At 48.6% G+C, this 19,796-nt stretch overlaps 3 protein-coding genes across 3 annotated transcripts; 2 read left to right on the forward strand and 1 right to left on the reverse strand.

Annotated features, from left to right (window-relative positions):
* The first annotated feature begins 2,633 nt into the window (after window positions 1-2,633).
* Window positions 2,634-8,559, forward strand: LOC34618229. Its single transcript, XM_026334084.1, has 10 exons — window positions 2,634-2,691; window positions 3,227-4,396; window positions 4,493-4,587; window positions 4,987-5,276; window positions 5,409-5,855; window positions 5,957-6,260; window positions 6,415-6,834; window positions 7,050-7,366; window positions 7,702-8,195; window positions 8,444-8,559. Exons 1-10 carry the CDS (start codon window positions 2,634-2,636, stop codon window positions 8,557-8,559), a joined length of 3,711 nt encoding a protein of 1,236 aa, XP_026189869.1.
* A 1,688-nt stretch (window positions 8,560-10,247) lies between these two features.
* On the forward strand, window positions 10,248-15,116 carry LOC34618230 (elongator complex protein 3). The gene is made up of 9 exons (XM_026334086.1): window positions 10,248-11,017; window positions 11,234-11,320; window positions 11,458-11,543; window positions 12,085-12,263; window positions 12,535-12,707; window positions 12,990-13,079; window positions 13,402-13,592; window positions 13,827-13,937; window positions 14,398-15,116. The coding sequence occupies exons 1-9, from the start codon at window positions 10,248-10,250 to the stop codon at window positions 15,114-15,116; spliced, it is 2,406 nt and encodes an 801-aa protein (XP_026189871.1).
* Window positions 15,117-15,840: 724 nt separating this feature from the next.
* LOC34618231 (lysine--tRNA ligase) lies at window positions 15,841-19,252 on the reverse strand. Its single transcript, XM_026334087.1, has 8 exons — window positions 18,935-19,252; window positions 18,607-18,738; window positions 18,305-18,392; window positions 17,957-18,118; window positions 17,663-17,852; window positions 17,022-17,359; window positions 16,250-16,719; window positions 15,841-16,050 (listed from the first exon to the last, which is right to left on the reverse strand). The coding sequence occupies exons 1-8, from the start codon at window positions 19,250-19,252 to the stop codon at window positions 15,841-15,843; spliced, it is 1,908 nt and encodes a 635-aa protein (XP_026189872.1).
* Window positions 19,253-19,796: the final 544 nt, after the last annotated feature.

A 19,796-nucleotide genomic window follows, 5' to 3' on the forward strand; every position in this document is an offset into this window, starting at 1 on the left:
AATGTGTAAACATGATGAAAACTGGAGAGCAAGAAGAGAGGCAAATGTGACGTTAGCCATATTGTGTTGTCTGCAAGGTCTTGTAAACATTAACATAATCATAGGAAGTAGCTTCATAGTAGTATAGCTTGGTTCGGGGAAACCACTGAATTCATGAGGACATTAGATCATACTGGACATAATATCGGATCGTCGAGCGAGCACAATAGCTCCAAAGACGTCTCGCCTTTACTCGGCAAAGTAGCTGGTGAGACAAATTAATTTTGTCAAGCAGTGCCAACTGGAGAACAGAAGAAATGCGTAGTCGAAGGCAAGAACAATTTTTCAATTTCAGGTTGTCCGCATGGGGCGCAGCCCAAGGCGCCTGGACAACACGTTGCTGTTCAGTTTCAAATGCGAAATGTAAATCTCTGGTGTAGAGCAGTACACCTCACTCAAGAACACTTTCGATTACAATGCTTATGATAAATAGGCGTTAGCAAAGGTTTGTTCAATTGGTGTCTACACTCATTGCAGAGTAGAGTTTGCTTTGATGTGAACACAGTCGTTCCACAGCTGGTGGAAAGGCATCAATGGTCAGCCGATTTAAAAGGCTAAGAAATGCCTCGACGATGCTCTCATGACCCGATAAGCATGATAGGCAGCGATCCCGGCAGGTTGAAGATCTCCGTGGTAGAATCCCAACCGGTCTATACTTTGTGGCCCATTCACACCGCCGCAGCCCTTGTGGGGGCCCTCCATTTCACATCCATTCCCGTTGCTTTCCAAGCAGCCTTATTCTACAGGTCGGAGTTCCATTGTTCACCATCACTTGAATTTTCCTTCCGCTGGAAGCTCTGGATTCTATCTGCCACTTTCCTTCAAGACAAGAAGGTGCGTTGGTGTGGTGCTGTTCGGGGTTGCTTCGAAGCACTGGTTTAGCTGTTTTCCTCTTGTACACCGTCGACTTTTAATTAGAATTGTTGATACAACCCCAGCATTCATAGGTTTTAAATACTACGTTGCTCTTCGCTGTCAGCCAAAGACTCAGGTGTTGTGCTCACATGTTCATGGAACCTCACCTAGTCAATGAGTTGTAGAAGCTCTACTGGCTGGTTGTTTATTGGCTGCCCACCCTGCTACCTGCAGACGTGAAGGCTTCGGTATGTCCGAGATGGGCCCCTGATACAGCAGCTGCGTGTATACTTTGTGGATTTTGCAAACCGAAGCTTTATATTCTCGTATATTCTTTTGACGGTATATTCTTTTGCTTCAGCTTCCGCAGTTCTCCTAAACTTGTTGCTGAGCGGATCTTATCAACAGCCGATGAATTCGTTTATAATGGCCAATTATAGTGAACTTGCATACTCCCTAGTTTCTCTTCATGGATCGAGCCACCATTGAAGTGCTTCTCCTTCCAAAAAGTGTGTTACAAGAGCCGCCATTTTAATCCTCAGGGATATCTCGACTGCGCTACCTGTACTGGCGCTTTTTGTATGCCCCGATTGTTCTAGAATGCAAGGAGGCAGTGCTCGACTACACTGATACTTGATTCCTTTAACACGTTTCTGTCTTTTGTTCTCCCGTTGTAGGCACTGCAAACATTTCGGCCTCCCGACAACAGCGAAATAGTGCATCCCCGTGATGATGTTGGCTGTTGCCTCGCTCGAAGTTGGCTAGTGTGTGCGCCTTGCTTTGCATTACTATTATTAAGCGGCAACAATGGCCTTCTCACCCGCAGTGTTCTACGCGTTTCTGTCTGCCTGGAAGTGGTACATAGGCAGGTACCCTTCTGCTACCTGCATGCTACTGGTCTCGACTGACAAAAACGGAACACGCGAGAGTTTTGAATTGAGGGGAAGAGCTCTGCATGTGAGTTGCTCTGGTAATTAGTTGAGAATGCACAGAGTGCTCAGCGGGTGGAGCAAAGTGCACCCTCGTGGTCCCTATGCCATCATTTCGAAGAGTGCGAGGGGAGAAAGCACTCGTGACTAAGTATCTTCCAGCAGAAGCAGATGGCGCCACATTCATGCACCTGGTGTACATGTACCCCACATTGGTTTTTAGTTTTCTGAGCTCGCGTTACTCTGAAATTTAAATTATATACGAACATTCGAAGCCAAAAGCGATTTTAAAAGTAGTCCTCAACCTACGTAACTGTTGTAATATTTAATTTCCAAGTGTAACCCACTGCACCACCAGTCGAGTAGGAGAGCCCCATGCACTTTGTCCGCCCTTTTTAGAAATAAAAAAGGTAGCGCTAAAATGAAGCACCCTGCGCAAACAGGACTAGAGATAAATTGCAGAAAGATATTCGTGGCTTAAGCAACTGCCGTCGGAAAATATCGCTGCGGCTGTCCTGGTGCTTTGTAGACCACTTCCACTTTTTGCATAGTGGCTTTTGCAACACTGGCTAATCAATTGATTGCATTAAAGCAAACTCTATACAATCAAAGACAACTTTTTCGGTTTTATTTAATTTCCTCTCGGCAGAAAACACCATGACGCGCTAGGATGCTTGCACATATCGCCGGGAAAGTCAGCCCCAGCATATTTGTTGTAATTTGCTTGTTCTACTTCAAGTCTATTTAATCCTGAATCGGTGAAATTCTTTTTGCTTTGACAAATGCTGAGGGTTTCGCCTTTCTCTCTCGATGCAGCTTCGGCCGTCTGCTAAGCCTTTATCTGCGTCTAGGGGAAAAGAGAACGAGGGTAAGAGTAGATTTGCATGCCCTCGTCACTACTGTTTTTTAGAATTCCTTCACCATTTTGCCTGTGCTTAACTCACGCGTAGGCAAGATATCAGTAGAGCGCGGCCTTCAGTATTGCTTCTTTTTATCTTCTGTCTCTCTGTCTTCTTCAGGCCCAGGGCCGTTTTCCAACTCGCGCAGTAAAAGGACAAGGACGGAAGGGACTGCTGTACGCTTATCGGCATACGGCAGCTGCGGGAGAGCATGTAGCTGCTCAAACCTCAACAATGGCATGAGCTTATATAGCTGCAACGACCCGTGAAGCCACGTCAGCATAGTAGCGGGAGCACCAGCACCAGCACCAGCACCAGCACGTCGTCACAAATAGATGTAATATTGCCCAAGATGACATATTTTTTGCTTGCCCATCTTCTATCTGCTCCCCCTTGATCAGAACCGTGGCACCATGATACCCCGCATGGTAGATTGCTTCGCAACCAAAGGGAGCATTGTCAAATGTGGATAGAGGTCACAGCTTACACCAAAGCCAATAGAAGTCCCAGCACCAACAGCAGGTCCAGCAGGCGTTCGAGTTGTACGTACGAGATCGGCTTTCCCCCAAGTTCATATCTTCCTCAGCCCAATCCTTCGTGTAAGCAGATCACTCCGTGACGCCTGCGAACAACTCGAGGGCCTGCATGAGGCCATTCAAAGGGGACAGAAGAGGACACCGAAGGCATTCCCCAGTACAACACCAATCTTCTCCAGCACAGCTCCGGACTGTCTTGCGTACAGTAGAAATCTACAGGGACCCCAGGGGACTGCACAGATGGTCTACAGACTGAAACAGAGTTCCCCATCGTGGGCCACCAACGTAGACTGTGCGCCCCCAGAGCTGGACGCTGGGCCTCCTGCAGTGGCACCAGCTTGTGCTCGGGGCCCTGCTGTTGCATCAAGAACGGCAGCAACAAGTGGATCACAGGGATCGGGATTTTTGCAACGTCGAGTTTCCCAGCGGTGGCGGCTAGTAGGCAACCGAGGAGGTCGGCATACACACCAGCACCAAAGCCAGCAAGATCAGGCTGCGAAATTCAGTGAATCGTCGTGTGTTCTGCAGCAGAAAGAGTACCTGGTGACTTCCTCCGTGTGCCCCGTGAACGCTTCTCCGATTGATGGCATTGAAGGTGTTGACACAACAAAAGAGCCCTCCAGAGAGCCGCTCCATTCACGGCAACCAGCTACACTCAAGCTGCACCGGTCTGGGGGAGCCGGCGTCGATAGTTCAACTGCTGGAAATGGGCCTATGCAGGGCGAAAGCGTCAACACAGCTCTGCAACCAGCAGCAAAATGGAAGGCAGGACCTCCGTGGGATGTAGGAACACCGCAAGTGGTAGATTTGGAGGGGGCTGCAGGCTCTTGTGGCGGCGATGTTGGAGCCAATAGTAGAATAGCCCCCAGGGCTGACTGTGTTAACCCGAATAGCACTCGCAGCATTAGTAGCATCTGTCGTAGGACTCGGTGGAAATCACTACCTTTGGGCCTGCCTTGCGTCCTACCAGGCCAGCCACCACTAGACGGCTCCCGCAGCGCTTCCGAACCCGTCAAGCTGTGTGCATCAGCATCATCTGTACGTTCTGGTGCTCGACGTCAAACGGATCGAAGTGTTGATGCAAGATGCTGGCCCCAGTTGCTTTCACGACATGCCACTAGACGTTCATGTCTCTCAAGTGACAGCAGCAGCAGCAGCAGCAGCAGCAGCAGCCGCAGCAGGAGCACAAGTGTCTGGACGAACAGTCTCAGGGCTTTCTCAAGGACCACCCCAGGGCATGCAGGAGCTCGTGGGCAGTCGTGCACCTCTGATAGGGGCCAGGGAGGAGCTTACAAGAACAAGCAGTCACAAGGTGTCCCTACCTCGGAGGTTTACTCCCAGCAGGAGCGGCCGAAGTCACGCTGGCGGCAGCAGCGGCAGCAGCAGCAAATACTGCGTCATTCGAGAACACACGAGCACTTTAGAGCTTCGTCGCCTTCGCAGCGGCAGCACTTACAGCCACAGGAGCTGCAGCAAGAGCATCGGAGGCAGCAAAAGCAGCAGCAAATACCGCGCCTTCGAGCAGCTGCACCTGATCATGTGGAACCACCCACTTGTGCGCCGCAGCAACAGCAGATACAGCAGCTGCAACAGAGGTCTCGGGAGCTGGTTCGTCGGCTTGCCATGGGCTTGCTGATGGGCCAGCGGAGGAGGGCGAAGGGCTGCAGGGCGTGGCTTAACCGTAGCAGCAGCATATCCAGCAATGGGAGGTGCAGCATTTGCAGAGAGAGCCAGCATCATCAGCAGCAGCGTGAGGAAAGCGACCATGCAGACTGGGATGAGTGCTCTATGTCGCAGCCAGCAGACGAGCAGAACGATGTTGCAACTTCCTGTAGCCACAGCAGCAGCACCGAAATTAGCCTGCGGAAGGGACGAAGGGTCGCCAGTAGGCTGCAGCGAATGGCATCATCCATGGGCTGTTTCGGGGAAGCAGCGTTGCGGCGGATAGAACCTCAGCGAGGAGGATCTCCCGTCGTAACCTCGGCTGAACACAAAGCCTGGAGAAAGCAGCTAGAGTCGTTTGCAGGTAAACGTAGGCTTAGCGGCGTCTAAGGTGTGGCAAGAATACTGGGTGAATTCTTGCCTCGCCCTCATCCCCTGAGAACGCTAGGCATAACGCTTCCGTTTACCATTCATCCTAGCCTCAAGAGCTTGCGATTTGTGCTTCCAGAAGATGGTTCCTTCTTCCCGCGAGGCCTGACCAACCTGAAGAACACATGTTTTCTCAACGCAGCTCTCCAGGCCCTTGCGGGGATCCCCTCTTTTGTATCCACCCTCCAGGAGGGGCTTCCACCTGAGCCAGGTTATAGTGGAGCCTTTTGGGGGCCACAGAGACTCATCAACGAGGAGTTTGACGGAGTACATGAAGAGACGAGTGCTGTCGCAGCTGCGGGATGCAGCAGCACCACAGCAACTCCACCCAACGAAGACGCAACAGGCCAGCAGCAACAGCAGGAACTGCAACGGAGGCAGATACTGCGTCAGCTGAGGCTGCAGCAGCAGAGGAGAAGGCAGCAACCCCAGAACCTCACCACCCTTGACGAAAATCAACGGCGGCTCCTGCTGAGGGAGTTCTTCACTCTTCTGTGCAGACTAACGTCAGACTCGGGCTCCAGCTTTGGCGATGATTGTATGGGGCACATAACGTTCAGAGTAGTAATTTCACGCATCAGCATTTCGTGTTTGTGTGTATCTACAGGTGTTGTCCCAACGTTCGTCCTGTGGATCGGGGTGTGGATCCGCATGAAGGGCTTGCAGCTCGAAGGCCCCGCCACTCCAACTCCCAAGCCACATGCAGGACCGAAGCATCACCACACCAACAGCAGCAGACAGCTGCGACACAGCCAGGTAGTATCAGGCCAGAACGTTTGAGAAGGGCCCTGGTCGCACCATTAGAAGGTCTGCTGTTGAAAGACTGCAGCTTGCAGCAGCAGCAGGACTGCCATGAATTCCTTAGAGGACTCATTGATATTGTTCACGAGATACTCAAAACATGCAGATGGGTGAGTCACTCAATGGGTGCTGTTGTTTTTGTGTGATTGCTGCTGTTATGCCGGGGTGGCAACGAGTTGCGACACAAGTAGCAGTAACAGCTAGACCTCGTGCCATGCAGCAGCAGATGCTGATGCTTTGCTTTGCCTATTTTTGCGACTGTAGGAGCGAGAAGAAGCGGCAGCAGAACAGCTGCTGCAGCTTCAGGCGGAAGTGTCCTTCTCTGCTTTACGATCATGTAGCCCCTCTGTATCCGATTCTCCACTGGCACCTTTTGAAGACAAAGATAACCAGCAGCAAGAGCAACTCCCCCCAACAGGATCATCAGTCAGTGCAACAGCAGCTTCCTCTCTATCAAGCCTCATATGTCCTTTGCAGAGCAGCCTGTCAGGGCCTCCAGTTGTGCAGGCACTAAAGGGGCTGCCTTCTGTGGGCTCACAGTTAGAAACCTCCGGTGATAAGGGGACAGGCGAGCTGGCTGAAAGGAGTAATAACGACGAAGGGGGTCTCGACCTAGCTGAGAAGAAGTGGAAGGAATATCTGGAAGACCAGGCATCCCCCATGTCAGATTTCTTTGCTGGACAGGTTGGTACTTATTACTTGGGAGCTAAATCACAGCCAAGGCTACAGAGTTTGACGTTCAGAACTGCAGCATTGGAATTTACCAGTTTTCACCTGCGAGTACCTCACTTCAGTGTAGCGTAGGTGGTCTAGAGAGAACGCTTTGAAGCTTCAGCCTTTTCTAGAATTCTGGTGCGATGGGCTGTGTGTATGTGTGTGTGCATGTGTGTATACTTCAGTTATGCAGTGAAATCCGATGTAGTTGTGGACGATCGCTTTCAGTGTATGAGCCAGCCTGGGATCTCTCTCTGCCTCTTCCCGCCATCGCCAGCAAGGTGTCCCTCTCGACACTACTCGATTCATTCTTCGGGGCGGAGGAGCTTGAATTCCGCTGCAGCAACTGCAGAAACCCCGCTTGTACTGCCATCAGGACCTTACGCTACACACACCCCCCGCGGGTGCTGCTGCTCCAGATCAAACGCTTTTCAGCTGTGGGTCAGAAAAGGAGAAGCAAAGTGGAATTTCCCCTCGAGAACTTGTCCATCCAACTTAGCCGGTACAAAGCAAAACACATTAGAGTTTATAGGAATACGTGCGCTAATAATGAAAAGGCTTGCGGAACTCGTTTGTTCAGCACGGACATTGGCAGGGGTGCACAGCACCTGGTGGTTAAACACCGGCCGCAGATGAATTCATATCTCTTTTCCTCACGACTTTTGTTCATGATTTACTATCTCTTTCCCATTCACTCTTTCCTGCGTTGGTGTCTCTTCCCTTTCGGCCCTCCATCTGCGTCTTCTTGCCATCTGCCCGATCTGTTTGCATATGGCACGTCGTCTTCAAACGGTCATGGTTGCGTGTGCATTATGTGCTGTATTTTACCTGCTGCAGCGGCTCAGCGTCATTTCGTTTAATAGCTGTCATAGAGCACAAGGGCAGCAGTTGCCACACTGGGCACTACGTGGCATATGTCCGCCGCAAACGGTTCCAGTTTCCCCAGTCAACGCCAAGCAAAATGCACTCACAAGCCTTAGGGGCCCAGGGGGCTTCCCCACGGGGGCTTTGGGCTTCTGGAGGTTCTAGTCTCCGTCCAGACACTCCTAGGAATTCTGCTTGCTCCCCTTCTGAGCTGCTAAAGCGCATTGGTTTGTTCAGCAGGTCCAATTCAAGCCTTCAGTCTCCCATTGTCAGTCAGCCAAATAGCCCATCTACAAGCACACCTTCCGCTTGTGGGTCTCCTTACCATAGCGGAGCCCAGAGACCCCATGGGGTTTCCACACAGGAAACATTACCGCCTACAAGGCTGCACAGATATGGAGGTGTGAACCAGGGATCGATAGATGATGCCTCGGAAGTAAGTATGTGTGTTTGTGTGAATGAGAGAAGTTGGATCGACGAAGGGGGGCGGTACTCGTGTTTATCATGCATGACAATAGCCAGCCCCTCTGTGTTGACCTCTGTTTCGTTTCTTCCTCTGGTGCACTACAAAGTTTGAGTTTCTCTTTCCTGGTTTAATTTACGGTTTTTAACTAGTTTCCATGTTAGTTTAACAAATCGCTACTTTATTTTCCTCTGTCTGCCACCTTCTCAGTGGTTTCGGTTTGATGATGGACTGGTTTTGCCCGTCTCGGAGTTGGAGGTGCTGGCGGCGGAAGCATATTGCCTCTTTTACTACAAGACGGATCTCGCGGCGAGCCCACAGCTCAGAATTTAGGCTTGGGGTCAGGATATTACTACCATTGGTTTTAACTGAAATTCGGGCATCAGATTTATTGTCGCACGGCTGGGAAGAGTTTCACGGATTGTAACTCGTGCTTCACTAAATCACGCCATGTAGCTCTTCGTGTTGCTTAGTATTTGAGTTGATTTTAGACTCAGACACGTGCGGCATTGTTACATCAGCTACATCAATTGCGAACACGAATGAAATGATGAATGCAAAGGAGTATCTAGGGGGTATGTGTAGCCACCCAACTGCGGTGCTCGTAGACCGCAGTATTGTCGGATTGAACAAACCACGCAGCTGTATATTATTTGTTTAGTCCTGTCACTTTCTTGGAGGAAAAAGTCTTTTTGTTCTAGATTTATTCCCGTTTTAGTCAACGATGTGGTTCATTCAGGATCAGCGCACTAGACGAGACCGTGTGTACCAAAGCTGAGGTTCCCATGCAAAGCAGATTAAGAAAAAGAGCCAACAATCCAAGATTTGAACTATCTCAATAGCAAAAGTGGCAAGAGCGCTGTGCTGCTGGGGACTTAAAAATGCAACGCTTTACATTAGGCCCTTAATGTTGTCTTCATTTACATTGGTGGTGATCCACTTCCTCTAAATCCCCTGCTGAAAAAGGTAATTTCAAGTAAAGACAGATTCCTCCAAGAGTACGCATGGAGACTAAATAGTACAAGAGAAACTGGAGGAATTGATCCTGATGATATAGGACACCGCTCCTCCTTCCGTGAGGGCAAATTGTCAGATTCAGTGGTGCAGGTATGATATCTTCCTCTACAGAATCTTCTGTCATTGTTTTCATTAAAGATTATTTAATGATCGAAACAGTAGCATCGAATGCGCGGCGGCCTTGTTTGAAGAAAAAAGGGCTATGAGAAAGATTGAGTCCGGCGAAATATCATGGATACTTATTTCTTACGTTTGGCCGTACATACAGTGTGATTTAAAGTTATTAGAACGGTAAGATCAAAGCAACGAGACACTCCGTAAAAAGAAGATAAATTACCTGCACGGGAGCAGGCCCCGGCCCCACAGTCCTTCACTCGCACAACCTAGTGGAGAAGACGAGTCATACTTTGTTTGCTTTTTGTTTATTCTGTATTTAACAGCCCTACAATGTGTATATGGGCTTACAATATAGTAAAACTCTTGCTATCATGATATCGGGGCAAATATCTGCAGCGGTTTTTCAAAAGCTGCCGTAGCGTCTTTGCATTCCAGCGATTACAAACCCCTTCTCTCCACGGGAATAACTGCTCAAAACTTCGCAGCAGTTTCTAGGCCTTTTCATCCTGCTCGTCAGAAGCCTCAAATTCTCTTCTCAGAATTTATAGGTTCCTCAAGAGGGACCCAGCTGGAAGTTCTCCACTAGCCTCCCCCTTCACAGTGCCTCGTTTTGGCTAGCCGAGCTGAAGCATTCGTGTTAAATCCACGCGTTCTCCTTCCGCTTAATTAAGTGTCTTTGGTGTATCCTTTGTTGAGGACAATGGATGACCTGGCATCCGAACAGCCAGCAACCGCTGCTGCTATAACCGCTGCTCCTGTAGCTACTACTTCTTCTTCTGCTTCTTCTTGCCATAATATCTCACTTGCAAGTGCAAACATTGTGTGTAGTCGTCCTTCTGCAACATCTGCTCCGTCTTCGTCCTCCCCTACTGCTCCTGCAGCAGAAGCTCGGCATGCGGAGGCAACAGCCGCCGAGTACATAATGCAAGCAGCAGCCACTAAAGAGGCGTCATCTTTGTCGGATTCAGAGTCTCTTCTGGACTGGTTCCCCGCAACACGTCCAGAATTCACTTCTCGCTGTGGCGATGTAAAACGTTTGGCTAGAGAAGACCTGGAGGACCCCCACCGGAGGCGGCATTTGGAATCCTTTCGTCAAAGCATGAAAGAGTGGGCTGCTTACGACTCTTCCACGAGAAATGTACTGGAGGATGAAACAGCAGACTCCTTCCTTGCCGACCTGGTCAAATTAAAACCAAAAACAAACAAAGAATTCAAGCAGGCTTTGCAGGCGCTCAGGAAAAAACACAAAGTTGCTCCAGCGAAATCGCAGCTGGTTGCAGCGTACAACCGTTTGCTCGCCGCTGAAAGATGTGCAGAGGATTTGCAAGAAGGCTCCTCTGCACAAGCCTCTGATGGGGGGATGGACACGCAGAACGGTGCAGATTGTAGTGCACGCAATCCGATGTTGGAAAGCTTGATGAGAAGAAAGGCGGTGCGCACAAACAGTGGCGTTGTTGTTATTACAGTTTTAACTGCTCCAGGTCGTTTCTCGTGCCCCCAGGACTGCCATTACTGCCCTAACGAACCGGGGCAACCACGATCTTACCTCTCGACTGAACCCGCAGTCCTCAGGGCAAACCAAAATGGGTGGAGCCCCCTAAAACAGTTTCAAGACAGAGCAGGAACGCTTAAAAGAAACGGACACGTTGTTGACAAGATCGAAGTCCTCGTATTGGGTGGCACGTGGAGCGGGTAAGCAAGGACAAAAAGCTGGATTTCGGTACTGCGTCTTAGGGTCTATGCGTCTGGATATGAATTTTATGCAGCCGAGTAACGGGCAGGTAATGGTTTGTCACGTATACTCTGATTGCGAGCCGTTCCTTTTAGCATCTTCTACTGTTGCTCCTCCTGCTGCATTTACTTCATTGCATGGGCTGATATGCGCTATATCTTTTCATGTGTATGAAGATATCCCCAGGACTATCAAGAAGAATTCATCAGAGACATTTACTTTGCCGCGAATGTCTTCGACAAGGCCGAGCCGACCCGCAGCCCGTAGGAACATTCGCAGATATCTAACGTGTCATCCGTTATTTCGGCCAAGAATTACCTTTTGTAACCATTTTACGTACTATCGATAATAATGTAGTAACTGGCTGCTTTCCTTTCTCCCTTTGTGATGGTGTTTGCAGCTTGACCCTCGAAGAGGAGCAGCACGAAAATGAAACTGCAGCATGCCGCATTGTTGGCCTGACACTTGTCGGTCTTCAGAACGCCTGTTACGAGCAACAACGGCATATGCTTAGCCCTTAAACTGAGGTTTCTAAACAGCTTTCGGAAGACCATTCATATTCAGTTTTATCAGTTTCTGTGGATGCCTAAGCGGTGCTTTTTGTTGCTCTCGGTAGCCTCACGGGCTTTGCTTTCTCCTGAATAGGAACTGAAAATATGAATATGTCTTTGTTGTTGTTTGTTTCTGTTTGATAGGAAACGCGTCCAGACTTCATTACGCGTTATGAACTCCGCCGTCTGCGTCGTTTCGGCTGCACTCGGGTGCAGATCGGGGTGCAGCATGTAGATGACAATGTGCTTCAGTTCATCAATAGGGGATGTGCAAGACGGGACGCCATCCGCGCAATTCGCATGCTGAAAGATGCTGGATTCAAAGTCTGTCCCGTTTTCCCATTCTATCTGCTGATAAATAAGCTGTGTATTGTTATGTATTCGTGTGCATACGGTGGAAACAAAGAGTGATGGGAAGGATGATTGACCGTTTTTAGTTGAAATGCTAGAATTCCGAAAATGCTAAATTCAGTAAGCAACGCTTACATTTTGCGGGCTTCTGTTTCAGGTTGATATACACCTGATGCCTGATCTGCCTTCTAGCAGTCCTGCAGCTGATTATCAGATGTTTTACTACGTTCTTTCATCCCCTGACCTCCAGGCCGACCAGTGGAAAATTTATCCATGCGAAGTAACACCCTTTTCAGCAATAGAGGTACAAATAGGCAAAATAAGATATTTCATAGTGTGAAAGAATTGCTCGAGCAACATGGCAGTGGCACTCTGCTAAATCCCGTATACTTACCACATGGATGCGCAGGCTGCATACTTAGTGGAGTACATAACGTCGAAGCATATGTTTCGTTGTGATGTGCTGTGTCAAGTCATCGCCTTGTTATGCAACATGTATCTAGACGCATTATTTGTGTACATGCTAAATCAAAAGTGTACAACCTAAAGCTACGCCGTTGTTTTGTTTGCCGCAGCAATGGTACAAAGAGGGAAAATATATACCGTATGCAGACAGTGATGGAGAGACCCTACTATCCCTTATTTGCTCGGTCAAGGCGGCAGTTCATCCATGGATTCGGCTGAATCGCGTCGTACGAGACATCCCAAACCAATCCATCATAGGAGGTAACAGCGTCACAAACCTACGGTAGGCTAGCCGCCCATGCTTATAAAGAATCCGCAAAGTGCACGCATTCAGAGCGCGTGTTAGTAAAGGTTTCATGTATTTGGATACATCTTTTTATATGCCTGAACGTGCACATCCGGATGCAAATGTATTGCGCATTTCTGGGGGCACATCTCTAGCAGCCTTTTGCCGATTCTGCGGTGGCATGTTCTGTCGAGTATATTATCCCATTGAGTGTGTCCTTTCGCGCTATGGCTTTACTGTCCTTGTCTGTGTTGCTCATCTTCATTTTTCTGTTTTTAGCCAGGAACTCGCGAGAGAGTTAGAGAGCAGACATTTGCGATGTAAATGCATTCGATGCCGCGAAGTGAAGGATGCCGAGTTCGACTTAGCGTGAGCTTGCACGCCCTTTTGGTTTAACAGAACCGAACACTAATTTTGTGTGCAACGGGCAATAAGGGGTGAAGAGAACGATGTGTTGAAAAGTAGTAATAGTGAGGGGAGGCCACACAGACAGGAACGCACGTTGGGGTAACGAAGGGATACAGAGTCTTAGTAGGTGGGAGTGCATGATGCTAATAGCATAGGAGGGCAGCACAGAGCCGTTTGTTAAGATATATTTTTCCTGTGGCCTCCGGCCCTTCCTCCCTGTACATGCAAACGCCAACGTGCGTCCATCCTACTTCATTTCTCCGTCCTTTTTCTGTTTCCACAGTTTGGCGGAGCTCTGTGTCCGTTGCTATGAAACAAACGGCGGCGTGGAATATTTTCTTTCGTTTGAGACGCGCGACAGAAAAACCATTTTCGGGTTTCTTCGAATGAGACTTCGTAGCAAACGACACATACGGGACTGCCCTTTCAGCGTCCTGAATGGGGCGGCGCTATTGCGAGAGCTTCATGTTTACGGTACGATTCTTTAGGGCTAGCTGTGCGGAAATGTGAGCGGGCATTTTGGGGTTTGACAGTTTGCGTCCATTTACACTTTGCTCTCGTCGTGTTGGTGCTTTTGAATGCACTCCTGGCGCGGTCCACAGCTTTTCGTTTATGTCCGCTTATATGCGTCTTCATCCGCGGCTCGCCTCCTGCCCTCAGAGAAGCTTTTAATCACTTTTGCGCCTTTTGCATGTTTTCTGTGCTTAGGGCGTCTGGTAGCCCACGGTGAAGCGAAGAATAGTGACGACATGCGGCCACAGCATGCTGGATTCGGCCGACGGCTAATTCAAGCTGCCGAGATTGTGGCCCTTGCAAAAGGTACTGATCATCACATTCTGTGGCTTACTGCCCGTAGATACTGCTTTTCTATCTTCCGTACTGACGTGTCTGTCTTTTGGTAGCACACTAATTTACTGCAGCGGTGCTTCAGCGTAAATAAGTACGGCCATTCTTCATTCTCTTCAATGTTTATACTGACATACACATAGGTTATGTCACAGCTACACAGCCAGCATCTGAAACACTTACCAGTCTCACTTTTGAGACACAGCTGCTACCTTTTATTTTTACACCTTTCCACATCCTTCTTCCAGGGAAAATTTTGGTCTACAGGAGGGACGACAGCCGATAAAACGAATCGTTATTTCAGCGATCGCAGCTCTCCTGAATGGCTAATAATCACATTATTGTAATGAGCCTCCTCCTTTTTCTTTTTCCGTCGTGTCTTTCTTAACTGTATGACACCTATTCGTCCTCATTTGTGTTGTTTGCACTTCAGGGTACCGCCGGATGGCTGTAATTGCGGGAATCGGCACGCGGGAGTACTATAGGGGTAGCGGCTACCATTTAGAAGATTCTTACATGGTGAAGGAGTTGACAGTCGTGGGACTACATGCAGGACGGGCGGAGTTGCTTGCTGACCAGCCAACGCAGTTGTTAGTTGAACGCCAAGACCTACAGCGTGCCGCTGCTTCTCTGCTGCTGCCGCTGCCGCCCAAGGTCCCTCGGAAGAAGACGAAAGTATCGCACAAGAGTAGCAACAAGCAAAAGGAGAGGACAAGGGAGGCAGAGGACTTCGGGGGATTGGGGGTAACTGCAGCGAATGCAGTTGCCGTTCAGGAAGCAGAGGAAAAGGCTAAAGCATTTCTTACTGAATATGCATATGGCGTGGAGGAGATTGATGTGCCTTTCCTTATACGCAGATTGAGGGACAGTGAAACAACTGAAACACAGGAACAACCCGGATTGTTCTGTGATAATGACACTTTCGCAGAGTATTGCAGTTTGTACACAGCGTTGCAACAAAAGCAGCAGTGTAACGTGATATGCACATCGTGTCAGTCATCTTTCGCTTCCCGCTTGGCTGCTTGGCTTCTTGGCGAAGCTGCGAACACATGTGAGAAGCATCAGATTCTGCTGGCTGTATCAGCAGCAACAGCAGCCGCTACATGTGCCACCTTGGGACTTTTGTGGTTTGCGGCCAGGCGGCGGTATTAGACCTAAACATAACGAAGATGCCTCATATCAGCTGTTCATTGCTACGCTGGCCAGCAATCAATGGGTTAAGGAGCGGAGTACGTGTAGTCTATTGTGCATCGTACTATCAAAATCCGCTAGCACACAACCGCATGCACTGCAGAGCATGAGACCTATTAGTCGTGCATATACTGGAGCAGATGTGCATAAGCAAAAGAAATACGATGGATGAGGGGCGCAGTATTGCTCTAACATGAGGAATCCCTGCTTGGTGCACCAAACATTGCTTTTCAACACCCTAGGTTTTCGCGCTGTCATGCCCATAATTGTTTTGCTTTTGGTATACTGATACCGGCAGCAGCAAGAGCCTGTATAGAACTGCAGTAACACGCCTTTGTATCCGTAAGTATGTTAGATCCGTCTATATCAATCAACTCTATAGAAACGTGTTTTCCATCAGGCATAGTGCTCACGTCCACCAACAAAACTGCTTGCTTTGCGGATAAGGAAACGGGCGGCCAGAAACACCCTTATGATTATAGCCCCCCATATTCGTCGCCACAAAGCCTTTGGATAAAAGTATTGCAGGATCACCACATGCGAATCTGCCAGGAAGAAAAAGTTTGCAAACGAGCGCTACTTCATTAGCCGCTAATGCCCCTCGACAAGGGCATCAGTAGGGTCATTTTTACGAATCAGTCAAGTGACTAGTCAAGCTGTTCGTGCAAATGCAGCCATTGTTGGCTTATGCGGTCCTTTTATCTCCCGTATTCTCATTTCTACGGCGCATGGAAGGGAAAAGGATAACCTCCTTGATCGTGATTTGATCCGAGAGGAACATCGTCAGTCGATCGATGCCGAGACCCCAGCCAGATGTGGGAGGCAGGCCGTATTCCAGGGCCAGTATGTAATTCTCGTCAATTGGGCATGCTTCGTCGTCACCCTGGTCCCTTGCCTTCTCACACGCAAAAATTCAGAAAACTGCTGATACTTGCCTGTGCATTGTCGTGCACCTAGGTTCAGGATTTACAAAAATCCACTTGAGAAACCTTGTGGGAGCCTACTGGCCCTCATTGTCAGCACCCTTAAAAAGTGCGGGAAACTGCTAGGAGGGTAGGTGACAAAACAGCAGCAAACTATCGGGAGGCATTTACCTTTGCTTGGTCCATGAAACATTCCCGTTGCTTCTTCGGGTCGTTAAGTTCAGTATATGCGTTGCACAATTCCTTGCCCATTAGGAAGAGCTCAAACCTTTCTGTCAACTCCGGTTTAGATCTGTGCCACTTAGCAAGGGGAGACATCACCTGCGGATGTTCTATAATGAAAGTTGGCTTCGTTGTACATTGAGTTTCTACAAAACGGCCACCCAGACTGTCTAAGGCTTTAGCGGGGGTGAATGGGTTAGGCAGCTCAATCCCATGCTTCTTGATAAGGGATTTCATAAACTCCAAGCACTCAGGGCCGTCCAGCGGCCGCGGCAACGTGACACCGGCCTGTTTCTCTATCTCCTCAACTAGACAAAGGCGCCGGAATGGAGGAGTGAAGTCGAGCTCCACTACTGGTCCGTTGGGGCCATCAGGATGGAAGGGTATCTTGTGGCTTCCGTGAATAGATAACACCATTGCTGAACACAAAGGCTCGTACATTTGGCTATTCCAAAAGTGAATAGCCCAGAATATGTGAAGTACAGATCTACATTGACACCAGTAAAATGCCTCTCACAACGCAAAGGAGCAAACTGGCAAAAGGAGACAAGCAAGTTATCGACACATCCATGAGTCTCAATGCTTGCTCTTCAGTAGTAAGCTTATAATCTTAAACTGTGGGACACACTTCCAGAAATTCAAATACGCCGGGTATAACAAATGTGCAAGCACGACAAAACGCGTTGAAGTAAATATCAACAATTGAAAGGGCTAGTCTTACCGGAAAGCATTTCTTCAGTCAGTTTCATTGTATCGTTGTAATCAGCGTAGGCCCAATAGAATTCACACGCTGTGAATTCCGGGTTATGCGTCATGTCGATTCCTTCATTTCTAAAGTTTTTCCCTATTTCATACACCTTTTCCATGCCCCCAACTGTAAGCATCTTGAGGTATAGCTCTGGAGCAACACGCATATACAAGTCTGTCTTCAGGTCGTTGTGGTGCGTAATGAAGGGCTTCGCGTTGGCGCCCCCAAAGATTGGGTGCATCATTGGCGTCTCAACCTCTACGAATCCGTTATCCTCAAGAAAGTCGCGCATAAAACGAATAACCTTCGACCTGAGGCAAGACGGCTCGAAGAATCGAAGAAAGGGAGCTGACTGGCAAATTGTGTACAACACGGGGAAACGGGAGAAGCCCTGCAAGATAGAGCAAATTAGCAACGTAAGTACTCAGGGTGCTCCTACATCTTTCTCGGCAGTGATACGAACGCTAATAGAGAAACAAAGGGTTGTCCGTTACGTAGATCGGAAACCTTGGAAATAAACTGCAAGCTGAACAAACTCTCCATTCCTTTTTCTGCCTAAGGATTATATGTTTGCCAGAAAATAGCTACACCGCCTGTGCAGATATGTGAATCACCTGATGGAGAAGATTTTGTGTGGCTGGTCATTAACGATTAGATCGATAAACCGATGGCGGAATCTAGTGTCTAAATCCTTCAGTGTATTTCTTTCCGGGAGCATTCGAAGACAGGGTGTCAGCAGCCTCATTTCACGAGGAAAAATAGACAACTCCCCGCGTTTCGACTTGCCAGGGTAACCACGGATGCCTGCAGGGCATGAAAGTCATATCGAACACCGCCTTTCTTGGAACACCACTGTTCTATAATCCAACGTATACAGAAAGGCAGATCGAGTTTATAGGCTTCCGTACCCACGATATCGCCTCTCCGAAACGCATTGTGAATCTCAAAGAAGTCTCCAGTCGACGGATCATGATCCCCCAAATTCGCCATTACTTGGAGGCGGAGGTTGCAACTGCGAATGTCGTAAAAACGGAGCTTTTGGCCACTTGCTGCCACGCGTGTCAGGCGCCCTACAGGAATAGAACAAATATAGGCAACGCTGTATACTTCATTATTCCACGCTCTGAAGCCTCTCGCATAAAAGTCAAAATCACCTGTGACGAGATCTTCAGCTCACTGCTCAGGTCAGCTACAGTCGTTGGGGGAAAGTTAACAAAGATTAGACAAATCTTCAGCTAAAAAGCTATAATACGAACCAGCGAGGCAAACTTCTTCCTCAGGGAGGTGCATGCCGTCGGCCAGACTTCCGTACTTTTTCTGATACTCCTCCATCGTTATTGTGACCTGAATAATGGCGGTAGTATACCTTTCAACAGTGGTGTATTTAGAAAACTCCACAGCTCATGCAAATATGTACTTATAGGGGTAGACGCCAATTCCCAATCATCACAAAAATGCATGGTCCGATAGAGAAAGCACCCTCAAACAGTCTGCGGGTGACCTGGAGAACAAGATTCATAGGAACCAGCTGCCTTATTCACGCCTGTATTTCACTTACGTTAAACTTATGAGGGTACGCAGCATTTTTGCTCCGGAGCTGTTCAACAAATTTGCACCGACTTTCGTAGAATTCCCTCGGGTCGACCTCATTTCCATTCTTGCCTTCGCCTCTTGTTTTCTGAGCATCCACCTTACGGAGCTTTTGCGGCTCTCTAAATAGCATAAAGCAGGACAAGCTAAACGAAAAGAACTTCAGCATCCCATTGGGGTTTTCAAGAGGGAAAGACTAACTAGAGCGGACGCAACTGTACCCGCTGCACTCATGGGTTATCACCAATAGGCTGTATCTTCTCCCCTATAGAGGTGCGCTAGTCTCACTTATCTGCGAGCGTAGGTTCTTGGTCAGTGGGTTGCGCAGGGGGGGCCATCACACTCATTGTATCTTCAATGCAACCACGTGAAGCGCTCACGCTGAGATAACGTGCTAACTGTAAGGAGGAAGTAGTTTGACTGTTATATGGCTTGAAGAAAATACGCCCTGTAGGATATGCTGCTGAGAAATTAGTTGAAAGGAAGGAAGATACAGGATCGAGCAGTCTAATGGCCGGAGGAGATCGAAGTGGGCGCAGCCAAGGCCCCACCGCCCCACGGCGAAGAGGAATGACAACTGAAAAAATGGTACCGAAAGTTTTCCTTACGGCCATTTATACTTTAGTACACTAGGAAAAAATCGCCTAAGCCATGTTCCAACACACGTGTTGCCCTCTCATTTAATCAGACATGCTAGCAGGTGTCGTAAGCCATTGGGTTGCTGTGTACGAGAGCAAAACAGCATGCATTGATTACTTTGTCATGCATGACCCCCCCTATCTGCATCGGTTAAGTTATACCACGGATGAACACTGTTTATAACGACTCTCTTCCCCTACTTTTTCAACATCTCGTTTGGCCATGCATAAGTTCTTGCTCAAATAGAGGTGTTTTTGTGATAATCGTGGGCACTGAGCATCCAACGCTACATGCAACGGGCCGATGTACTCCCACGACGTTTACCCTTATCGCCATCTCATTTACAATCATTATCGTTTTCCCTGAATTATAGACTTCAATCTATCTGTGCAAACGTGGTAGCTTATACAGCAATGTACAGTCAAGCACGCCTTCATGCATGACAGACATGGGCAACATAACTGCTTTTGTCTGTTTATCGATAGAAGATTATGCAAATAGTCTTTTGACAATATGTCT

This window comes from Cyclospora cayetanensis, unplaced genomic scaffold (assembly GCF_002999335.1).
Source record: "Cyclospora cayetanensis isolate NF1_C8 unplaced genomic scaffold, CcayRef3 CcayRef3_contig_36, whole genome shotgun sequence".
NCBI classification, from domain to species: domain Eukaryota; phylum Apicomplexa; class Conoidasida; order Eucoccidiorida; family Eimeriidae; genus Cyclospora; species Cyclospora cayetanensis.

Bases quoted from the DNA above. Each gene is read 5' to 3' on its own strand.
- LOC34618229 (XM_026334084.1), top strand. From the start codon at position 2,634: ATGCAGCTTCGGCCGTCTGCTAAGCCTTTATCTGCGTCTAGGGGAAAA. The intron at 6,261-6,414 runs GTGAGTCACTCA...TTGCGACTGTAG, and splicing joins TACTCAAAACATGCAGATGG to GAGCGAGAAGAAGCGGCAGC. The intron at 8,196-8,443 runs GTTGGATCGACG...CCCGTCTCGGAG, and splicing joins TGTTTGTGTGAATGAGAGAA to TTGGAGGTGCTGGCGGCGGA.
- LOC34618230 (XM_026334086.1), top strand. From the start codon at position 10,248: ATGCAAGCAGCAGCCACTAAAGAGGCGTCATCTTTGTCGGATTCAGAG. The intron at 13,080-13,401 runs GTGAGCTTGCAC...CTGTTTCCACAG, and splicing joins GATGCCGAGTTCGACTTAGC to TTTGGCGGAGCTCTGTGTCC. The intron at 13,593-13,826 runs GTACGATTCTTT...TTCTGTGCTTAG, and splicing joins GCGAGAGCTTCATGTTTACG to GGCGTCTGGTAGCCCACGGT.
- LOC34618231 (XM_026334087.1), bottom strand. From the start codon at position 19,252: ATGGCCGTAAGGAAAACTTTCGGTACCATTTTTTCAGTTGTCATTCCT. The intron at 18,739-18,934 runs GCAGATAAGTGA...AAGCTCCGTAAG, and splicing joins CTGACCAAGAACCTACGCTC to GTGGATGCTCAGAAAACAAG. The intron at 17,853-17,956 runs GTACGGAAGCCT...CATGCCCTGCAG, and splicing joins TCGGAGAGGCGATATCGTGG to GCATCCGTGGTTACCCTGGC.